The 15,991-nt window shown below is 42.6% G+C and overlaps 1 protein-coding gene across 2 annotated transcripts; it reads left to right on the top strand.

Annotated features, from left to right (window-relative positions):
- Nucleotides 1-1,059: 1,059 nt before the first annotated feature.
- LOC137881026 (transmembrane and coiled-coil domain protein 3-like) lies at nucleotides 1,060-12,973 on the top strand. 2 transcript variants are annotated; one of them, XM_068722708.1, is made up of 4 exons: nucleotides 1,060-1,359; nucleotides 9,195-10,162; nucleotides 10,294-10,429; nucleotides 10,711-12,973. In XM_068722708.1, exons 1-4 carry the CDS (start codon nucleotides 1,294-1,296, stop codon nucleotides 11,011-11,013), a joined length of 1,473 nt encoding a protein of 490 aa, XP_068578809.1. In that variant the 5' UTR covers nucleotides 1,060-1,293; the 3' UTR covers nucleotides 11,014-12,973. The 2 variants fall into 2 exon arrangements, with proteins under 2 accessions (XP_068578809.1, XP_068578810.1); XM_068722709.1 differs by having other exon boundaries at nucleotides 1,288-1,370.
- Nucleotides 12,974-15,991: the final 3,018 nt, after the last annotated feature.

Genomic DNA, 15,991 nt, shown 5'->3' on the forward strand with positions numbered 1-15,991 from the left:
TGAGGGACAGGGCCAGTTGGACTGTTCCCATGGCCACTTGGGGCTTTGGGAAGAGTGCTGCAAAACATGGTGTCTCTTATGCTGAATTCAATCTTTCATATATATATATATATATATATATATATATATGAATAATTCTAAAGGCAGCAAACAACATCTCAGCTGTGTCCAGTGTTATAGGTGATTATCATGAACAAAACAAAGTATAGACATTGTGAGTAATTACTTAAAAAAAAAAAACAGACCACTATTTCCAGCAAAATTGCACTGTAGAATATACCACGCAATAACAGAAAATAGAGGATTTTCAACATAGTGAAAAGGTGTAGGTGGTAGCTTATCACAGCTCTCCCTACAGCATATGTATGCTGTAGGGAGAGCTGTGATAAGCAACAAGTCTGTATGCCCACATATATAAAATGTGCTTTATGTGGGCATTTCCTTTTAATCACACTTATTTACTTAATTTCTACTGAAGCACATTTCAGAGGGAAATATTGTACTTTTGTTTGACAGCTAGGAACTAATTCTTGGAGTTCACATGCAGAACATGTAATCAACAATGAACATATTGTGCATTAATCCATGGTAAACTACCTTGCAGTATATAAAGTAGTTGACCAGCTGCTGTACCTTAAAATGTACATTGAAGAAGTACCACTGAGTACCACCACTGGTGAGTCAACAGTCTGTGTGTTAATTTGTATGGTATTTTATACAGTATTGCAACAGACTTATTTTCTTTGATGAAATGTTCACTCCCAAAAAAATGTATCTATTTATTTTTAAGTCATTTATTATAAGTAGCCTTAAAGTAAAAACACACTTTAAACCATTGAGGACATTGTGTGAATACCGTTAAACTCCTCTTGATCACAAACACACCCAAACACTAGTTATGAGGCTGTTTTTCTTCTTTTTATCTAACAGTGAGAGGCACGTGCGTTGAAAGAGTTAACCCCTCCTCGCGCAGCCACCCTGCAGAGAGAAATGGGCGGAGTTTGGGTTCACGCATAGTTTTTGTATGTTGAAGAGGGCAGTCAGAGTGTTAGAGAGAGATAGAGAGAGAGAGAGACAGAGAGAGAGCGAGAGAGAGAGAGAGAGAGAGAGAGAGATAGAAAGAGAGAGAGAGAGAGAGAGAGAGAGAGAGAGAGAGAGAGAGAGAGAGAGAGAGAGAGAGAAAGAAACAGAAGGGGGCTCAACATGGAAACCAGATTCGATACATTGTGAACTAGCCCCGATGTTCAGTTGAAGAACCACCAGCTCCTAACTGACCACTGACACGGGATTATTATGCCCAGCGCCAACGTGTCCGTGCGAAGTTTATCCGAAGTGGAGAAATACCTCAGCGGCCGGATGGTGAGTGTCATGTGAGTGTATTTTACAGCATCGGTGTGTCACAGACGCCGGGGTCCCGTACTGTACCAGCGCTGCATTGTTGTCTGTTGATCCACACGTCATGTTTGTGAAACCAACAGCTGCGCCGTTTAGAAGCTGCACATCTCCCCCTAACAAAGAGCCCGTGAGCCTGTGGTACATTCAGGTACACAACGTAGAAAAGACGCATTTATTGATGGAGATGTTGTGGTGAGAAGTGACAAGGGTGGGTTTTTTAGTACAAAACCCCGGTGGGGACATAATGGGATTGTCCACATATTTGACGGTGTCCAAACGAGACAATGGTCGTTCTGTGCAGCCTTACAACGAAATTGGGAACGAAACTAACGACCCGTATCGATCAATCTAATTCTATTGATTGTTGGATTTATTGTTCTGTGAAATCTCATAAGCTTACCACAAGTGCCAAAGCCCAAGCCTTCGAATGGCAAAGATGTTCAGTTCAAAAATCATGCAATTTGCCCTTAAAAATACTCAAATAAGTGAATTATAATTCTATCATTATGTTCTGCCAATTGACTGTTTGATTAATCAACTTAATGTTTACAAGTTACACAGAACAGTGTTGGTGGTAATTGTTATGTTACAACATGGTTAATCAGTTCCAGTGCAAAGTACAACTATATGATATGAACAGTTCAGTTCTTCAGCATACCAAGTGCCCAACCAGCATGAAGTACGATGACTGACAAGCCCGGTTCTGTTTCAGCTCTATTTGAAATGTGCAGGCATTGTTGGACTGTTGAAGTACCACCGAATGACCAAGTACAGTAACCCGGTCCTGTAATGAGTACTTGTGTTTCAAACTGAAACTGTTAATTCATCCATATGGTAACTAATTCCTTTATGGTGGTGTTGTATTGCTCTCAATAACAATTTATCTTCCAACCAAATATGATGGACAAAGCGTTTCACTTCCGGTACGATACAGTCTATGACAACAGAAACCAAGGTGCTTATTGCAGCTGTTTTGTGTTGTTTTTGTTTTTACTTGATGACTCAATGCCTGACCTTGTTTTTCAAGACTAAAAATTAAACCTGACTCCACCTTTATAGTGCTGGCTCATGTTAACCCTGTTGTATAACCTGACGTTTAGGATATATGATAACTTAGCAGATGTAGAAGGATCTTCTCTGAAATAAAATACAATTTAATCTTTTACTGAAAACATAACAGTTTTATTACAGTGATCACATACGCTTTACTACACAGATTCTTACACTTAACACACTATGATACTTGTATACAAAGTCTGTAATGAGTGAAGTATATGTTTTGTCAACATTAATTCAAAGCCTGTTGCAAAGAGGGGATTGAAATCCCATAGATACATGTCCTGAGCTTATTGTATATCTTTAATAAATGTAGTCAAGTCATTCAATTTGATTTAATCCTGAAGTTGCCGTAAGGTGCTTTAAAATATGTACAACAACAACCGTCAACACTACATAACAAGGTTTTGGGGAAAACCATCGAACCGTTGGACATCGTTAATGTATGATTCCCAGAAAAAAATCCCCTCATGTGCATTTAAAGCCAGGTGCTTTCAGGAACAGTGACACCAAGGAGAGGAATGCTCCGTCAGGCGTGAGTCTTGTGCAACCAGAAAGTCAGTCAGGTATCGTGCAGCAGGTTGTTTCTCTTCCTAGTATATGCATGAGCCTTCAGGGCTGCCACTCCTGTCACCGGTCTTCAGAGGGAAAGGAGCTCAGCCAGCTTTTTCCTCATCCTGTTTAGCTTTTTATTAAAACTCTCCTGCTGCCATGGGAACAGTTGCAGAAATGTTTGATAAAAAACACAAAAACAAAACACTAACTCTTGAATGAAACCAATAACTTGTCCTCTGGAGTAGAGAGCGAAAGATTTACACACTTAAATAATTCAAGTAAACAATTCCTTAAACCACCGACACAACATAATGGAACAACATAACTGATGATTTGTCTCGTTTATTACCACTGGACTGTGTGATTATGCTTTTCCTCCTTTTGTTGGCTGCGAATGACATTCCAGTTTTGTTCCTCAAAAAGCCATTGTGCAGCAGATATAGTGGGTTAGAGGCCAAAGATGATGCAACACCTCCGTTTGAGTTTGAGTCTTTAACCCTCACTCTATGGTGGCCTCACTTTGAATGAGTGCATTGAATACATCTGCATATTTATCTTAATTGAATCCCATTCAATACTTTCTCAGTCTACGGGGAGTGTTAATGGGCTATTGATTTACTCCTGAACCAGCTTGTCTATGAGATAATAGCAAATTACGTCTTAAGCAATTCCCTTGGATTAGTCATTCAGGAAACTCAAGACTTCGAACTCTGCTAGCTTTATTTCCTCGGTTATTTTGAGAAGGCATACTGTTTGGCCTCAAAAGAGAGCTTTTGCAATCAAAGTTTTGCCGCAAAGGCAGCTGTGGGATGCAGATGAGAGGAGGAGGAGGAGGAGGAGGAGGAGGAGAAGTTGGGTCAGCTTTCGGACTCTACAATCAAAGATGTGCTCCCTGTCGCTCTGCCTCTCTGCTTTTCTTCCTGTTTCCCTGTGTGAGCTCTGAGTGGGAGAGTGTCTGTATCCATGAGGATCAGCTGGAGGGAATACCAATAAGCACCGCATGCTTCTTCCCCTCTGTGGCTCTGTTCTCTGCTGAAGGGACGGTTTTGTTCCATCTCAATGAGTGTGCCAGCTCTATTGCCCTGTGTGTGTGTGTGTGTATGTGTGTGTGTGTGTGTGTATTTATTTGGGGTGCACAGGGGGCAATGAGAGAATAAGCCTAGTATCCACCATGCACGACAGCCTCATCGTTTTTAAGAAACTTCCTCAGATCACTGCAAGCACCTGTGCGTTCGTAGTTTCACTCGTCTGAATGCTTGCATGACCTGTGAATTAATGGTTTCACCAGATGACAGCTGCGATTGTGAGCACTTGCAGACATTACTTCCTCGTAACAGGGACAATGCCTTCCTGTTTGCATAAGAAAAATGACTGTGGCGTTAATAACGCCTCCCCTTAACGGGGCGCCACAGCGAGTTTAGCGAGAAACAAGCTCAGTTTCTGCTAATCTTGAGCCAATATTTATTTCACTAATTCTGCCGCGGGCAGCTGAGCGTAAGGTCTGTTTTTTTGCAAGAAAAATGGAATCATTGATCCAAGAGAAAGAGAGCACACTGCAGTGCAAGATAAGTAGCATCTGCAGTTTCTCTCTTTCGACCCCCCCCCCCCCAAAGATTTGCTGCTATGATTTGGACGGATCTTTCAGGCAGAACAGCACACAGCTCTCCCTTGTTGGGCTAAGATTGAGGCTAATGCAGTTGGATGTTTATGGTATGCTGTCTAGCGAGGTCAGAGCGTATTAAATGGGTCACGGTGTTGGACAGACGCTGTTTGCTATGTAGGGCAGCGTGGGGGACAGGGGGCTCAAACAGGGCTGAGGTGTGAGGGTGGCAGCCTCGGGGCACACGGGGCCCCCTGCAGATCCTGTTGCTGGAGATGATGAGGATGATGATGATTGGGATGATGTGTGCTCCTGTGCTGTGTTTGGGAGCATCCTCCCTTTTGTTTTATTCCTCTCCTCTTTTATGTTTCAGTTTATGTTGCTCTCTCCCGCTTAGCCTTACCTTTCTTGTCTCTCGTTTTATGCTCCACTGACACACTAATATCAATGGGTGAGTCAAACAGCAGTGGGCGTACAAGTCTGGCCTCCATAATTTCAAAGACAACATATTCTCACATTGATAGTGATAAACCGGATTTTGAGCATATGATCAGACAGATGGGTCTCTCAAACAGCTCAGCTTATACATCTCAGAAGAAGAATCACAGTCAGTGAACGCAAGTAGGAGTTCATTGTGTCGCTTAAGGACAACCTCGCAGGTCACCTGGCTGGAGATGGAAAATCAATCTCATCAAACTCAATGTGACTGTCCAGTTAACTGTTGGACTTAACTGCCGCCATCTGCTGTGTGGTTGTAGCAGCTTTTCTCCTAGTTACCTTTCAACCCTTCCCGTCGTCTCCAGCCATCCCCGAAGACCGTCAGTTCTCACCTTGTGTCACCCTCAACAGCCCCTGGAGAACGCCTGCATGAGTGCTTGGGGTGGGGGAAGGGAGTGAAAAGCAAGGCGGCAGCTCAGCAGATTTAGGAGGACATTTTCATCAGCATGAGTCTAATTCATTTAGCAGAGCCACTCATCCAGAGACACCCTCAGATTTCTCCAGCACTTATTCAGCGTGGGTAGAAATCTTGAGTAGCAGCAGCGGCGGAAGAAATCGACTTGTTAATTTTCGTATAAAAAAATAGTCAGATGTCGTACTTGTTTTGGGGTTTGAGTGTGAAGCATCTGGGTCGTGTTATTCGTGTTATCTGAGCTGCTCCCATAAATCAGGCTTCATCCTGCCAAAAGCCATCTTGCTTTTATAAGAGAAAGCTTACGCCCCTCATTCCAGCTGTGTAATACAGTTTGGGCTTGACATTTACTACTCCAGGTGCTTCAGGCCTCAGCAGTGAGGCTGCCAGGTCACAATTAAATCTGGTTTACGCTCATCCTGTATCTATGATATCACAGCGCCTGAGGGAATAAACGGCCCTGTTCTCTGTGTTGGAGAGATTATTGAACATTGAATAAAGTTAAGGTTGGCGGTGGAAGAGCACATGAGGAGCCAGCTCCGTTCCAGTACTGCATAAATCGCGTACAGTCTAAGCTGTCTGGTCCAACAGGCAGCTCTTTGTGTTTGTTGTTTGAAAACTAAAATGATTGAGTAATATGAGCAACATACACACAAGCTTTCCCTACACTTCCTTGAAGCAGGTGGATATTGGGCTCAGCTTTCTTTTGTGTGACAAACAGGTTTGACAAAAGGACGGCTTGTTTGTGAAACTTATTGTTTCGACACAAGATATTGCATGCACTCTTATTGGGCGCAGGGCTCCTCAGGCTATACGTCAGACCAGTGAATCCATATGCAGTAGCTCGCTCATCAGAGTCCTGCACAGAGCAGAGGTAGGACATGACAAAGTGTGCTTTTTTCTCCTCAGACAAAGAGTCCTGTGTTCAAGAAGGACAGATGCCAGAGAGGGGGAGAGAGTGGGATGAGGACAGAGGCTGAAATACCCAAGGCATGCTTGTAGAAAGAAGCATGGCCTTCTCTGGTTACAAACTAAACATAAATAAGTATGTAATATGTATGTAGAGTATAAGTATAGGTACCGTAATAATAATATTCAAATGTTACATGTACAAACAAGAACAGAGTTGATAGCAGTTTGTTAAGCTTGTACTTGCTTTAAGGCAAATGCTAGTGCTAGCATGGTAACATGCTGTTTAGCAGGTATATTGCTTGCCATATTAGTTTAGCATGTTAGCATGCTAACATTTGCTTACATGTGCAGGGATGTGGTATTTTTGTAGATCCCGGACGTTAGCATCGCCTTTGTATGAAGTCAGTGGGGTTCTTTGAATAGGTATTTGGTGAAATAAGGTATGTGGCTAGCTGAAAAGATTCCAACGTTTTGTTCTATGACATAAAATACATCAATACATATTTCACTCATACATTTTGCAGCTTGTACGTGTCTTTAAAATGTCAGTTGCTGACGAGTGGCTAAATGAGACGACAAAACTTCATCATGGCGAACCCTAGTCCACCTTTAGCTTGGTGATGTGAAGTCCTGCAACCGTGGTGTAGTTCACTTATAACAGTTAGCTCTTTACTTCTAGCGACTGCATTTATGCTTAAACAATCATAAAAGGGGTGTTCATTTGTGAAGATTATCTTGCTGAACAAAACGTGTAAGTATCATAAATGCTTGTTTGTCACTTTCTGTTGTTATTTTCTGCATTAATCCAAATTCCGATGGAAAAATCCCATTGGCTTTTTGTCGAGTGTTAAACTGCTAACTCACTTCCAGGTTTTAGGGCTCAGGTGAGGTAACTCACAGTAACAACAGCAAGTAAATGGGAATGTACAACTGGATAACTTAAATCCAACCGGTCCTGAGGGAGAATGTGTTTTTGTTTTACTGTGTTACTTTGTGTATGCACACCAGTGCATCTCATATTTATTCACTCTATTCTTGGTAAACACCGTCTTGAGTTCCACCTGACTCACACTTCTTGTGTCAAGAAGTGTGAGTGTGCCGGGAACTCTACATGCATTGGTTAATTGTAAAGGGACTTAGATTGCCATATGTAACCATTGCGTGGTGATGGGGAAATGCTAAGCAGGATTCAGCTGTAATTCTGCCTATGTTAGCTGTTTAGTTACTTAAAACTAGTCGTATTACGTTCGTTAAGGATTAATGCAGCTTTGTACAGCCCGTAGTGCTTGTTGTACAACACGTTTTGTGTTTGCTTGAGCAGCTTACACCTCCTGTCATTACACTGGTGTTTAAGTGTGATCAGCTCGCAAGATTTGGTGGCTTGTTGGGCCACTGGTACATTGCAGTGCCATTACAGTTGAAGTCTAAAAATGCTGCTCCAACACCTAATTAAATTCTGTCTTCACAGCTCTCCTCAGTTTCCTCTTTATGTTAGGTCGTTAGGTTTCCTGCCATAGTTAATTTTGTCATATTTATTCTGTTTCACTTCCTCAAGTCTACAGCAGACTATGCTCAACAGTAAACTATTGACACTTTCAGTCAGAAACAGACTGTAATTTTGAACCTTTATCCCCGAAATAGTGATTTACTGTAAAACTAGGGGACTATGTCTGGGAAAGGGATTTCCTGAGCCTTGTGGCCTTGTGTGACATTAGTTCTGACCTAAATAAAATGTGCACGCTCCACTTATTTCACACACATTAATGACTGTTATCTGAATTTTGTCATCTGTGTAATCTGTGTGCTATACTGTAAATATACAGGATTAAATTCTGGGTCCTAAAACATAACAGATGTGTCAAATAAGAGCATTACATACACACCCAGATGGTCTCACTGTGGCAATAGCAGGAAAGCTGAATAGAGCAGATCTAAGGACTCGCTGTGTAGAATTACTGTAAATAAAGCGGAAGCTCAGAAACGTACAAAAAAACATTAAAGTAAACTTGAGAGTAAAAACAAAATGTTTGTTGAAAATCTCCATTGTACTGAAGAGCTACTTAGCAGCGACCACGGCCTGCAGTTACACACAAATATTTTGCAATACAACTGTAGATGGTAATGGACAGTTGAAGATGTCCACCTTCATTTGACCCTTTTAGGGTAATAGGTGATTTACATCAGTAAACCTGTCTCTATAAAGAATCTGGTGATTCTGTGACATAAAATAAAAAACTGGATGATAAACAGGAGGAATGATTGTCAAAACTAGCAATTTAAAACTGACATTTTTCTTTAGGCACTCACAGCAAGAAGGTTTGGGATTTGATGCCCAGCCTGGGCAGGGCATGGCCTTTCTGTGTGGAGTTTGTATGTTCTCTCCGTGTTTGTGTTCTTCCGGGTTCTCAGGTTCCCTCCCGCCACCAAAACATGTATCCCCTCCCCGGCGCTGTGAATGGGGGGCTGCATAAGGAAGGGCATCCAGTATAAAACCTATGCTAAATCAAATATGTGGATCATGAAATCTGATTTCCACACCGGATTGGTTGAGGTCCGGGTTATTAACTAGAAGTAAATGGAAAACTTGCTGGGGCAACCCCTTACGGGAACAGCCAAAAGAGGAAGAAAAAGAAGAGTTGTTGTTTACTTTTTCCAGATGGCTTGTTTTTTCTGCTTAAACAAATTTCCATAGTACAAGATTATCCCTGCAAATGCTCCACATCTAATACAGTATCTGTATCTGATTGTTGTTTCTCCTCTTTGTAGGACCGGAGTGCTGAGGGCAGTTCCCTGAGTATCTCTGGGTCGATGCGTCGGGGTTCTTCAGAGAACAATCTTGACCTGGATCTGAGTGACGGAGGTCCTGGTGCTGCTCTGGGCTCCGAGGTCCAACGTAGCCGTTCTTGCTTGGACAACCTCCAGCAAAAGATCCTGAAAGTCACGGAGCAGCTGAAGATAGAGCAGACGGCCCGGGACGAGAACGTGGCCGAGTACCTGAAGCTGGTGAACAGTGCGGACAAGCTGCAAGTAGGCCGCATCAAGCAGGTGTTTGAGAAGAAGAACCAGAAGTCAGCTCAACACATTGCCCAGATGCAAAAGAAGCTGGAGCAGTACCATCGAAAGATGAAAGACAGTGAAATCCACCACAGCCCATCCCCTCGCCCGTCCACTGTCAAACACAGCACTTTACCCAGGGAGTCTCCCAGAGAGCTGCTGAAAGACATGACCGGCAGTGGCCGACACCCGACCATGGACAAGATCAAGACCATTGGCCCAGGTGTTTCGCTCTCCCCTCCTTTCTTCTTCAGCAAGCCCAGAGAGTTCGCCAACCTCATCAGGAACAAGTTTGGCAGTGCTGACAACATCGCTCACCTCAAGACCACTCTGGATGCTTCCTCACCGCTGCCCACTGACAGTGCAGGAAAGGGGCTGAGCAGCAGCACCTCTATGGTGGGCAAGCCCAAGTATCCCAGTGATGATGAGTGCTCCTCAGGGAGCGCCTCCATTTCAGCAGACAGTAACGGTAACCCGGCGGCGGGAGGGTTGTCAGCGGGGCAGGTGCCGGGCCAGCAGGCCGGGGGAGACGGCCAGAGCGGACTGGCTCTGAGCCTGGAGGAGGTGAGGGAGATCAAAGATGCCCAGAGCCAGCTGGAGGAAGACATTGAGGAGATAAAGGCTCAGTTCAAGAGAGAGTATGGCATCATCAGCCAAACACTGCAGGAGGAGAGATACAGGTATGTTTATTATTACTTAATATTTCATTGTCCTTCAATGACACAGCACCACCATAGAATTTCATATACAGTACATTCAAAACTGCCTATAAATGATCATTTCTAACTAATATTTCTGCACCGTTTCCCAGATTTGAGCGTTTAGAAGACCAACTGAACGACCTGACAGAGCTTCACCAACATGAGATGACTGATCTGAAGCAGGAACTGGCCAGCATCGAGGAAAGGGTAGCCTACCAGGCACATGAAAGGGCCAGGGACATTCAGGTATGTAGTAGTGAATCTATTACTGAAGCTTGTCTAACATCTGTTAATAAGGCTATTGTCACTGGGCATTACCATAGGTGAATGTGTTAGTCGTCTTCGTGTAATGGTTCCCTTCATCAGATAACACATTCTGTTTTGTCAATTTACATTTATGTTCTCTGTTCTTGTTCCTCTCTGCTGATACATAATCAATCTTCAAGAGTGATTGAAGATTAAAATGTCAGAAAAATGCCCTTTATCCATTTGTGAAGACCCTCAAAGTCTCTCTCTGTCTTTCTTAGGAGGCTCTGGAGTCGTGTCAGACGCGAGTATCCAAGCTGGAGCTCCAGCAGCAGCAGCAGCAGACGGTCCAGCTCGAGAGCCGTGACGCCCGAGTCCTGCTGGGGAAGTGCATCAACATCATGCTTGCCATCATCACTGTCATCCTGGTGTGCGTCTCCACTGCGGCCAAGTTTGCTGCTCCAATGATGAGGAGCCGGCACCACGTAGTAGCTACCTTCCTGGGAGTTTGTTTTTTGACCATTTTCTGGAAGAACTGGGACCGTTTACAGTACGCCATAGACAGGTTGCTGGTGCCTGCCTGATAGTGAAAAGTGCACACTGATAATAATACTGCAGAAACATGGACGCTCTCTGTTGTCAGGATAGGACTGTCTAAGAGGATTGGTTGTACAATCGTCAGAAGACACGATCGCATTTACAGAGTAAAGTCAGAATGAAATTCCACTTTTTCTTGTCTAGAACTTGAATGTCTGTTGCTAACAATTTCAATTTAACCTTTAAAATAATATTTATATAACAGTACATTTTGGTACATCTCCAAGCATTGCTATGAATCTTCGCAAGACATTAATAGTAGATTCAAAGATCAACAAGGGTGGAGAGGAGTGCACATGAGACTCACTCTTGACTATTCTTTCTCATTTTGTTTCAGGTCAATTTTAACATCTCTCAAACTGTTACACACACACACACACACACACACACACACACACACACACACACACAACCTCAAGCTTGGTATTTTGTTTGCCACAGTTAAGAAATGATAATGACACCCTTGGAGGTATAGTTGTACATTTTGAGAACTAAACTTATTTGCTTTCTTTCCAAAAGTTAGATGAGAAGATCAATACCATTCATATCTGTACATTGAATGTGAAGCTACTGCCAGCAGACAGTTAGCTTAGGTTAGCATAAACACTGAAAACAGGGGGAGCCAGCTAGCGTGGCTCTGTCCAAAGCTAACAAAATCCACCTACCAGCACCTCTGAAGCTAACCAATTAACACGTCATCTAAACATCTTGTGTTTTTAATCTTCGCACAAACCAATGTGTAGAAAATGACATGTTGTTTTTAAACTCTAGTTTTTGGTTTGTTTTCAGAGGTACACAAAGATGCATTTTTCTACCATTGCACAGAGACAGGCGAGCTATTTCCCCCTGTATTAGTCTTTATGCTAAGCTAAGCTAACTGGCTACTGGTTGTAGCTTCATATAGCTTTCATGTTTAGCATACAGACATGAGAGTGGTATCAATTCTCAAATCTAACTGAAAAAAATCAAAAGGCATTTTTCCCCAAATGTTAAACTATTCTTTTAATTGAAGAATCTACAGGCTGAAGCACAGAGGCAATGGACAACCTGTTTTTTGATTCCTTATTGCCTTGTCTGCCCTGTGTGGTCAGTCATTCCTTAAAGTTTTTTTTCTTCTGTTTACTGTTCCTTATGTTTAAAGTGCAATATGTTTGATTTGTAAGAACTCTGTTTTAAATATGTTTCTTTTTGGAGTGAACGTTTTTACGTCAATGTTTTACAGTGACAGGGTGCTGCTGCTGTTGGGGTCGGGTGTGGAAGTGTCATTAATGTTGGCAAGAGAGATCCATAACCACTGAAGCTGCTGCTGGGCTCTTATAAGACCAGCTGTCTTCTCTCTGAAAGGCCAAAAATCAATCCCACTGCATTACCACACTGGTAGCATGGAAATATCAACGGCAACCAGGCCATCTCCCCAGTGCAGGCACACACACACACGCACGCACACACACCCAAATGACACACAACAGTCCAGAGGCTCTCTTTATGTCTTAAGAGTGTGATTTTTGTCTTTTACTAATAATGTGATTGAGAGGCTATGGGGTTTATACTGTGATACAGGGCCTTTTTTCGAAGAAGCAACAAAGAGCCTTCAGTACTCATGTCTGATGACAGTGATGATCTATGAGCCAATTTTGGACTGATTGATGTGTTCTTTCACGTTTGTCTCACGGACATTGCCTATGATGATCTCAAGTGAAGCCACGGACCACTTTTTTAAATGTTTGTCTGCCATAATAACATGTTTGTGTTGTTTGTCGTCTACTGACTGTATCATATGTTTTTTTTGGTTAATGTTTTGACATATTTGAGGAAGTTTTACCCACAGATCTGGTTTACATTCTCTTTTCATCTCTGGTGCACTATGTGATCAATCAGTTGTATTTTCATGCATTACGTGCCTTTGTCTGACACTTTCTGTTAAATTAAACAATACTTTTTAATCAACCTGTGACTGATGTTTGGCATGGAGTTGTTTGGTGATTTGTCGTTGTATTCATCATGTGATTAATTTTTTCCGTACACACTTCAGTATCCAGAAGTCTCAATAGAGTGCAGATAACTGCCAGAAAATCATAGATTACTTCACCCAGTTGCAATTAGTGTAAATAAGGAAACAGATGGAAGTTTATTAACTCAGTGAAACTTCCTGAGAGTAATCTATTTGCATTCACAGTAGATTTCTTTATTTTCATTTCAGAGATTTGCACCAGAAGAATTGACCTCATAAAAAGTTAATACGCATACAGTTTCTAATAAGTTACACTCAACATGAATACCACAAATATTTGCTGTTCTTTTACTGCTAAACATTCTCTTCTTCTTCACCACCAGAGGGTGTAGGCGCTGCACTGTTGTCATGTTAGAGACCACAGTAGAGACCATGAAGCATCTTACACAGCCGTCATGGTATCAACCAGGATTTATGCATGTTTTATATGTAAATTATTCAGTTTCATTCTGTCAAAATCAATCACTACTTCACACAAACAGTAAGACTAACATCACAGAGGACAAGAGACAACAGTGTCATGTGACAGGAATATCCCAAGCAATGTGGAAGAGTAGCGCCCTCTGCTGTTGTAACCAATTAACATCGAAGCTGCAGTTTTTCAACACATTTCTTCAAATTTCTAGAGTGCACAGCTCCATTGCAGCATGCTTCTGTATATTTTCATTAACACTAAATCTAGGTTATATTATATTCCTTGCTGTGGACAGAAATTATTTCTGTAGACTGTAACTGTGACGGTGTGTCTTCCATCAGGGTGGATTTTGGTACCCAGGATGCTGATGATTAGAGAGAGAGGTATTAAATTCAATTACAGTCCCTTTAACGATCCCCCAGCCAAGTTGGCACAACACGCAACAGCACAGCTCCAACAATATACCACAGATACAATAATAAGTAATGACATGCATGTCATGTCATACATCACCTTAAAATAACAGATACCATGTCACACATACTCAACGACACAGCAACAGTACTGCTGCATATCACTGACAGGGAGCATACAAACCTACATATCCAGACAAAAAGAAAGCCCATGCGCTGTTAAACTCAGCAGCACTGCAATATGGGTCACCTGGCACAGCGGTGTGCACGGTTCATTCTGCCTGCCTAGTGCCTGCCTGCATGCCAAATAGAGGCACAGACGCACGGTTAGATACAGGAACAGGGATGTGGATGATAGACAGATCGCTTAACTGGGGATCTCTGGCACTCACGCAGTGTTCCTCTACTTTATTGGAGCTTAAGTTCAAGATTGGAATTGTGAGCTGTGTGCAAATACCTGTGTGTGATGGGTGTGTGTGTGTGTGTGAGAACGGGTGGTGTTTTCTGCATTTGTGGAGCAACTAAGGGCCTCTGGGGAAAATAAATACTCCGATTGATGTGACGCAGAGATCCTGACTAGCACACACAGCCACACAGACACCCACACACACACACACACACATATAGGCTTAAAAATGGGGATTATGAGCTATATTTGTAGGTGTGAACTGAGAGCATTATTCTCTCTCCCAATCTCGCTCTCTTCTGCATTATGTGAAATTGAAAAGCGAGCGCTTCCCTTTGATGTGTGCTCTGATTCTATGTGTTTTCCATTGAGCTCTCTCTTGTGGCTCCTGGAGCGCGTTGGCCCATTCACTGGGCTCCATAATGAGCTGCTAATTATCCCAGGACCTCATCAAATCTCTTTGGGCTCCACAGCTAAGCCTCCTCCTCACATAGGTTGGCATGGCGACCGTAGGGGATGGGACCTGCATGGAGGAGGCCACCAAAAGGACCGCCGCAGCGTCACCCCCGCTCTCTTCTTCTGAGGGGGCGTGAGAGCGACACATTCGTATTCAAAAGAGAGAGTGGGAAATGTATGGTTAGAATATCTTTAAGCATGGATGGTTTTACATTTTGGGAGTGTTTGTTCTATATGTGTGCTTGTGAATACACATGTGAGTGTTGTTTGTGTGTTTCAGTCACTGAGTGCATGAACTCATATTATGGGAAAGCTTTGACCTCTCTGGCGACTTCCACATTGATTTAGACTCCTCTGGCAGCACGGGGCCCTTCCCATTTCCTGTTTATGGTGTCATGGAAACAGGCCATGTTCTCTTCCTCTGCTTTTGCACTATAACATAAAAACATACCTAGAATATTATAATATATATACTGTATATTATAGAATATAGTCCATCCAGCAAGGAGCCGCAGTCTCTTCCCTCAGCGGGCACAAGATCTGCAGCTGTGACGCTGCAAAGTCTGTGACCAGAATTAGAACCTCCAGTAACAAATACACAGAAACAGCCGGTGGAAAATTCCAGATTTATGGCAACATTTTTCACCAAGGTCTTCATATAAATCACCTCTTAAAATGCCCTAAATCAAATGCACCTCCAATTTCCTTTAGTTGCTAGGCAACCACAGAGTGCCACAGTGATGCTTGGAGTTAGAGGCTGGCAGCCTAGTGGTGTGAAGAGGATTGTGGGGTGAATCACTATCTTTTATGGCTCTGAGGTTCCATTACATGGCCAGCTGACAGTGACAATGATACACTGTCACTAGAGAGTAATTATACAGCATGTTGTTTCCTCTGGGGTATATTATGTTAGCCTAATGCGTGTACAAGCAGCTGGACAAGCAGTCAACATTATGATCAGTAGATCTGATTTGAGATATTTAACAACATATGGTACTTTTGCTTTGAGCGTTGGTCATTTGGTTTTTGGAGAAACAATAATTTAATTTTTCTCTGTCCATCAACGTCTTTGAATTCTATTCTATTTAAGGTTTTCATGCCATATGTGATGTCGGCCACTGGTCTGTATGTGTCTGTGTTTAGGCCTCTTTTCTTTAGAGCTGTACTCTACTCAGGGCTTGATTAACCCTCTGCAGACAACGTTGTATTTCAAATACTACCTGTCCCAAGTTTTTCACAATTCCCTTTAATAAGACAAAGGACA

This window comes from Cebidichthys violaceus, unplaced genomic scaffold (assembly GCF_023349555.1).
Source record: "Cebidichthys violaceus isolate CVI_PGR_0920_01 unplaced genomic scaffold, fCebVio1.0.p SCAF_3, whole genome shotgun sequence".
NCBI classification, from domain to species: Eukaryota; Metazoa; Chordata; class Actinopteri; order Perciformes; family Stichaeidae; genus Cebidichthys; species Cebidichthys violaceus.

Coding starts and splice junctions, on each gene's coding strand:
- LOC137881026 (XM_068722708.1), top strand. CDS start 1,294: ATGCCCAGCGCCAACGTGTCCGTGCGAAGTTTATCCGAAGTGGAGAAA. Junction 10,163..10,293: donor CTGCAGGAGGAGAGATACAG/GTATGTTTATTA, acceptor ACCGTTTCCCAG/ATTTGAGCGTTTAGAAGACC. Junction 10,430..10,710: donor AAAGGGCCAGGGACATTCAG/GTATGTAGTAGT, acceptor TGTCTTTCTTAG/GAGGCTCTGGAGTCGTGTCA.